Below are 7,124 nucleotides of genomic sequence, written 5' to 3' on the forward strand. Positions count from 1 at the left end.
CTACCATATCAAACAACAGTATTGACATGAATGACTGGCATCAGCATTTTAATGGCCTCTTCAATTTCAGAACTGATCAACAGAAAGGAGTAAATGATAAGGTAGAAACATTAAACGCTTCTGAAACCTCTGACTCTAGTTTTGAAATAACAAAGGATATGTTGGATTCTCCGATCAGTAGAGAAGAAATACTTGATGGTATCAATAACTTAAAATGTAATAAATCGTCTGGGGTTGATGATGTTTTACCTGAGATGATTAAGAGCTCAGCAGATATAATAGCGCCCTACCTGGAACTGTTGTTCAATATCATTCTTGAAAGCGGAACGTATCCATCCAGTTGGTCCATCGGTATTATCGTTCCAATTCATAAACAAGGCAGTGTTGACAATCCAAACAACTATAGAGGAATCACACTTTTAAGTATTTTTAGTAAAGTTTTCACTTTTATCATAAATAAAAGACTAGTGACGTGGGGGGAAGCAATGAATAAAATCAGTGAGTCTCAGGCTGGATTTAGACATGGGTATACGACCATAGACAATATGTTTATCCTACATAGTATTATACAACGTTATCTTAATTTCAAGGGTGGTAAATTATATGCTCTTTTTGTTGATTTTGAAAAAGCGTTTGACTCTGTCGACAGGAAGAAACTTTGGGATACATTCAGTACTCATGGACTTAGCCCGAAAATGAAAACTCTGTTACACAATATCTATGAAAATGTAAAAGCTTGCGTCAGAAATAATAATGAATTGTCAGATACATTTAACCTAGAGCTTGGAGTGAGGCAAGGTTGTATACTTAGCCCATTCTTATTTTCGTTTTTCATTAATGAACTAGCAACTCAAATTGAAATGAATTGTGAAAATGGAATCCAATTGCATCCAGATATTGTACACGTATTTCTGCTGCTTTTTGCAGATGACATTGCCCTATTCTCGAGCACTGTGGCAGGTTTACAAAAACTAATAATGGAACTAGAGACATATTGTGATGAGTACAAGTTAAAGGTTAACAGGAATAAAACTAAAGTAGTAGTTTTCAAAAGGGGAGGGCGCCTAGCGAAAAATTGGAGAAATGGCAGTACAGGGGCATAGAACTAGAAACCACCAATTCGTATAAATACTTGGGAATATGTTTTAGTCACTGTCTCTTATGGCTAACACATGCTAAATACGCAAGTCTGCAAGCTCAGAAGGTCATGGTAGGTCTCTATAAGCAACTGAATGTATTTGGAGATTTAAATATAAGTTCGTACTTCAAGATATTTGATGCAAAAATTTACCCTATAATATCATACGGAGCTGAAATTTGGGGGTTAAGTTATCTACCAGATATTGAACGTGTGCAATTACAAGCCTGCAAGAAATTTCTTGGTGTTAAACACAATACAACGAATTTAATGGTTTACGAAGAATGTGGTAGATATCCAATGTCGCTATTTACGAGTATAAAGGTAATTAAATATTGGTTAAAATTATTGAATATGCCCCCGTATCGTTTACCCAAAAAATGCTACAATATGTTGGTACTATTTGATAGAAACGGCCACACTAACTGGGTTACTGCAATTAGAAAATTTCTATTCTCAAAAGGCTTTGGATATGTCTGGAACAATCAATATGTCGATTTTAAGAACTTGTTTATTTCAGAATTAACGAGAAGACTAAAAGATATGTATTTGCAAGACTGGTTTGAAAACATGTCTCTTTCGAGCAAATGTCTTTACTATAGAATGATTAAATATAATTTAGACCAGGAAATGTATCTGTCAGTTATTAATGTCAAAAAGTTTAGAACGGCGTTAAGTAGATTTAGATGTTCCTCGCACAATTTATATATTGAGAGTGGAAGATTTAGAGCGATTGATAGAGAGAATAGGATTTGTAAGCTTTGTGACCAGTGTGCCATTGAAGATGAATATCATTTTCTTTTAATATGCCCGGTGTATACTCGATTGAGAAATCTTTATATCAACAAATACTACAGTGTGCATGCAAACCAACACAAATTTGTTGCGCTATTGAGTAATAGAAACAAAATTATACTTCAAAACCTGGCAATGTTTGTGTATTATGCAATGAAATTCAGAGCTGAATATATGTTAGAACATAATATTAGTTACATGTAGGTGCCCATTTGTCATAACTAATTACATAACATGTGATGCGCTGAATAAGATATGCTATGGCATGTTGTATCTGTATGCTGTACTTACAATGATTTTTATCTAAAGTTTTGAAGTTGATTGCTTGTACTATAGGCCTGTGGCCTTTCAGTATATTTGAATAAAGTTGATATTATATATTATTACGGACAAAGGCGTTTAATGACTCTAGGTGTGTGTTCGTTACTAACTTTTAACGATATACTCGTTTTTTTGTTGTTGTTTTTTGTTTGTTTTTTGTGTGTGTTTTTTGTTTGTTTGGTTTGGTTTTTTTTATAATATATACGGCGTAATCACTTTAAATTGCCAAAGAATATTAAGCTGGTTATTAAACTTTACTTCTGCAAAAACTGTACCAAAAATTAAAAAGCAAAAAGAAAACAAACAAAAAATAAAATACACAAACAAACAAAACGACCAAACAACACAAAACCGCGTAATTTACGTTTAGACGTTGAAACACATGGTAAATTATTCCGTTGTTTATCTGTCGGGACATTCAAATGGTGAGTGATTGATAACTACACTAGCAATATTTCAGCCATATGGTGACTAAAACAATTCATTTATTAAACCCGTGGAAGCGATTTGAACTTGTCAAACAAAAAGCAAGCTTCAGGTAATCTCAGATTACTTCTTTTATATGTAAGAAGTGAGGGCCGGTGGGATTTGTCATCTTCTAATGAGTGAGTGAGTTAATATTTAACGCCACATAGGCAGTATTGCAGCCATATCGTGACGGGAACATATGTGATATAAAAACGAAATATATAATTATGCATATTATGAAGAACCTGTCGACAAAGGACAGTAAAACCACTAGACTATCACAGTTAGTATTTAAAACTAGCGCGTCTTCTAAGGACTCATAAAAACAGATAAAGTAATATTATAGAAAGGACAAGAAAATAACTAGATTATCACTGATACAGAATTAAATTAAAATAAAGAAAAGAAGTTAAGAAAAGGACTGGGGATACGCGCCAACTAAAGGTAGATCACCGGATATCTCGGTGACGTACAGTAATTTGTCTACCTGCATGGACCCTATCTGGATTTACATGATCTTTTGTACCGCTGGCGATATTTGTCAAATCTAGCCACATTTGGAAGCCACAAAAATCACACGTTTAAAAAATCTGGTAAGTTTGCATTTACTTAAGTTCGTGAGGTAGTAACTGTCTCAGGACAATACTTTTACACTTCTTTAACATCCATCGAGGACAGAGCCGCAAACAATCTCAGTTGCTAATTTAAACTACCAATTACAAAAGAAAAAATATATCTAACAACATCAACCCTCTCTGCAAAGAAAAGCTATAAATCAGGGCACAAAAACAGATAAATACGTTATACATAAGAGTGATTGTAACCTAAGTACGAGCGCGCTAAACAGGAGACGAGAGTGAGTTTTGTGTTCCACTAATGAAGAACATCTTCCGATACAGTCTATAGAAATTTGGCGCATGCGCATAACATGTCAGCTCGCTATCGTTGAAACACGAAGTTTACGGGTAACATGCCCATTAATATATAAACGTACGATCATAAAAACATGACAGTTACGTATATGTGTAGGGAAATCATCTGGGAGTAGATCGGTATCGACTTTTCAGTCAAAAACCCACGGGAAGTATATTTAAAAAATCTCAAGAAAATACGAGGGGTAATCGGCCGCTAGAATCTGAATAGGATTTATGAATGTGGTGTTCTCGGCCGCGATGCAGGGTCCTGTCTTGACTGTATAGGACCGCATCGCGGCTCTCGGCTAAAATTCTGCATGACTGTTTCTCTCTCGCACTAGGTCTTTGGTGAATTTGCTTTATATTTTGTGATCCATTGCCTTAGATTTGTCTCATTTGCATTGTATTTACAGATACCTCCCATCTTTCCTCTACTTCCACTTCCCAATAGATAACTGGAGAAAATAATCATGCTAATTGAACCATCGCACAAGCAACTGTACATACAGTGTACCTGGATTAACTTTTCCATATTCCATTAAATCAAGCATAGTTTCAATATCATATATAAAACGATGTGATAGGGCACGAAACAGCCCAGAAACGTTGACGTTCTCTTGTAAATACGAAATAAGTTGTAAGTCCGTACCATACGAAGAAAACGGGAGTTAATATTAATTGTGTAAACAAAACGTAGGTCACGTTATTACGTAGGTTACTTCTGTGTTATTGAGGAAATAATCAATTTATCCTGCATAGATGGATTTCAACTTAAACAGCCTCAACCCATACAAATCCAACAAAACCAAACAAGCAAACTCTTAAACCCCAATGCCATAAGAAATGATTACAGAACTGCATATTTACTACCGGATCTCACAACAGGTGGTTTATGTGGGAGACATACAGAAATATAGGTATTATCTTGAAAAACCAATAAGTATAAGTATTACAGGATCCTGGCACGATATATCAAGCTTATGCCCATGAAAATAGAAAGTTTTGATAGAAACATATTAATCCGTAAATACTGAATTACCCCCTGAACCAGTGAAGGTCCAGACTGGCTCCATTTTGGAGTTGCATTACCGAAAGGGCTGGTGTTACAACGTCTTAACACCATATCACTGGGTATGGTACACATATATGTTCTTTTCTTACTTTTCACCACTGATTTTTTATATGTTTGGATACCGCTTGTGGCAGGAAACATACACAAAGAGTGCGTGATATGTATTCCAAGGTCTGGCACTGACTCACTTTGAACATTTAGAGAATTACTCGACTTTCAAATTATCATTACAGTCTGAACTATACCTTACAGCAGACTGTAAGACCTTGATTCGTGCATTTTGTTAATTACGTATTGCAATGCATTCGTTTAAAGCAAATCCATTGACACAAAAAATGTACGTCTGAAAACATTGACGTAAGCACAAGTTGTAATGTGGGTCCTCTCGAAGTTGAGTACCATGCATTATTTGTATGTGAAAGGTATGCGTATCTCAGCACAAAATATTTACATTGTATCAATTACAAACGTCTCTCTGTTCTCAATACTAAAAATGTCCAAAAAATAACTTCTGTCACAAATTTCATGACGCTTATGTTTTCCTTATCATAACGAGGTACTTCCTGTCACGTGTTATGTCATCACAATCAATAGTACTTTGAGCCACATGGTCAAACTATCGAATACATAAACCGAATTGAATACATATGTCAAGAATATTTTTGTGTAATTACCTTATTGATTTAAACAACATCCACAAACCACATGCTTAATGAATATGTGATAATAAACGCTTTTCTTACTGGAGGAATCACTGACATATTCATTTTAAAGATACGATTATATGTATAATTTCAGATGTATGGTCCAAGTCACCGAGCCTGTATCTTCTTAATACTATGTGGGATATCCTTGATCGCATGCATCATCTACTTATGGACATTACCATCACATGCCAGTGCTACTGGCGTGCATCAATTGTCAGCTCTGAAGGAACACACGACGGTGGATACCAGATATCCTGAAAGGGTAAAACATTCAGGACCAGGCAAGGAAAAGAGTAACGATGTGTCCAATATCCAACAGAAAGCTAAACGTGATCAAACTATTCTTGCGTTAAACGACAGACCTGTCGGGAATGTCGCCCAACAACATTCTGAATCTCTGCTTGTCTTTAAAAATGCCATCACAAAGTACTGGACGCCAACAGATGTGGTCAATATGGATATCCCTTTCACAAACAGGTCTTTGGTACATAACACTTTAAACGGAACAAAGCTTATTGTAATTGATCGTCCTCCAATCTGGATGAAATGGGCGCTAAAGGGCCATATGGAACTGTGCAGATACGGCAACTGTTTGTTGTCATCGAATGCTTCATTGAGGACAGACGCAAACGCTGTGCTCTTTAATGGGATATCAATGCCCCCCACACCTCCCTCCCGAACATTGGGGCAAGTATGGGTGATTTATGCATGGGAAAGTCCTTGCCATCTTCCAAAAACAGCGTACAAACCTGAATGGAAAAGAGAATTAAATTGGACAATGACATACAAAACAGACTCCGACCTCTTCTCGCCTGTGGGAATGTTTGTACCAGTTTTGAAACCGCATTCCTATCATCATCTTCTAAACATCGTGCAACGCAAGACAAAGGCAGTTGCGTGGTTTGTTAGCAATTGTAAAGCAGAATCGAAACGAATGGTATATGTCAAACGGCTTCAGAAGATAATTGACGTTGACATTTTTGGAAAATGTGGGCCAGTGAAATGTCCAAAATCTGAACCCAAATGTTTAAACATGCTGCAAAATTACATGTTTTATTTGTCATTTGAAAATTCTTTCTGTAAAGACTACATTACGGAAAAGCTGTATAAGGTTTTCAACGAAGTCTGTGTACCTGTAGTCCGGGGAGGTGCTGACTACAAACACCTTGTACCAAATGGGACGTATATCAACGCAGCTAACTTTGCCAGTCCGGAGGCACTGGGAAGGCACCTAAAGTGGCTCATGTCAAACACGTCAGCTTACATGGACATCCTCATGCACAAGGAACAGTACAGGACCCTTGATTCACGTCATGGAAAACACATGGCATTGTGTGAACTTTGTTACCAGCTTAATAACCCCGGGGCAGGAAGGAGCACACGGGCAGCAGTAGACAAATGGAGGAAAGAGTGCCATGCACCAACAGACCTTGGGTAGACAATAATAACAACAAGTCTAAAAAATAACATGAAATCGTTCGTAGTAAATTACATACTTACGTTTTGAATAATTTAAATCTGTTTGAAAGAATTGTGCATTTATGAACAACAACATTTAAGACTCAAGAATAAAATGATTAATTCTGTTGCTTTAAGATTGGTTACCTTGAAGAAATGAATTTAAGACAAAATCCTTAGTGTAGAAATATTCAGCTGATCTTATTTTACTGAGGCTGCTCAGCAAAACAATTGTGCAAAATGTGATAAAT

The 7,124-nt window shown here is 36.2% G+C and overlaps 1 protein-coding gene across 1 annotated transcript; it reads left to right on the plus strand.

The window, feature by feature from the left end:
• The first annotated feature begins 5,506 nt into the window (after window positions 1-5,506).
• Window positions 5,507-6,853, plus strand: LOC137272108 (alpha-(1,3)-fucosyltransferase C-like). The gene is made up of 2 exons (XM_067804468.1): window positions 5,507-5,718; window positions 5,776-6,853. Exons 1-2 carry the CDS (start codon window positions 5,507-5,509, stop codon window positions 6,851-6,853), a joined length of 1,290 nt encoding a protein of 429 aa, XP_067660569.1.
• The last annotated feature ends 271 nt before the right edge of the window (window positions 6,854-7,124 follow it).

The sequence above is a fragment of the Haliotis asinina genome, chromosome 2 (assembly GCF_037392515.1).
Source record: "Haliotis asinina isolate JCU_RB_2024 chromosome 2, JCU_Hal_asi_v2, whole genome shotgun sequence".
In the NCBI taxonomy this organism is placed as follows: Eukaryota; Metazoa; Mollusca; class Gastropoda; order Lepetellida; family Haliotidae; genus Haliotis; species Haliotis asinina.

Coding starts and splice junctions, on each gene's coding strand:
- LOC137272108 (XM_067804468.1), top strand. CDS start 5,507: ATGTATGGTCCAAGTCACCGAGCCTGTATCTTCTTAATACTATGTGGG. Junction 5,719..5,775: donor AAGGAAAAGAGTAACGATGT/GTCCAATATCCA, acceptor GTTAAACGACAG/ACCTGTCGGGAATGTCGCCC.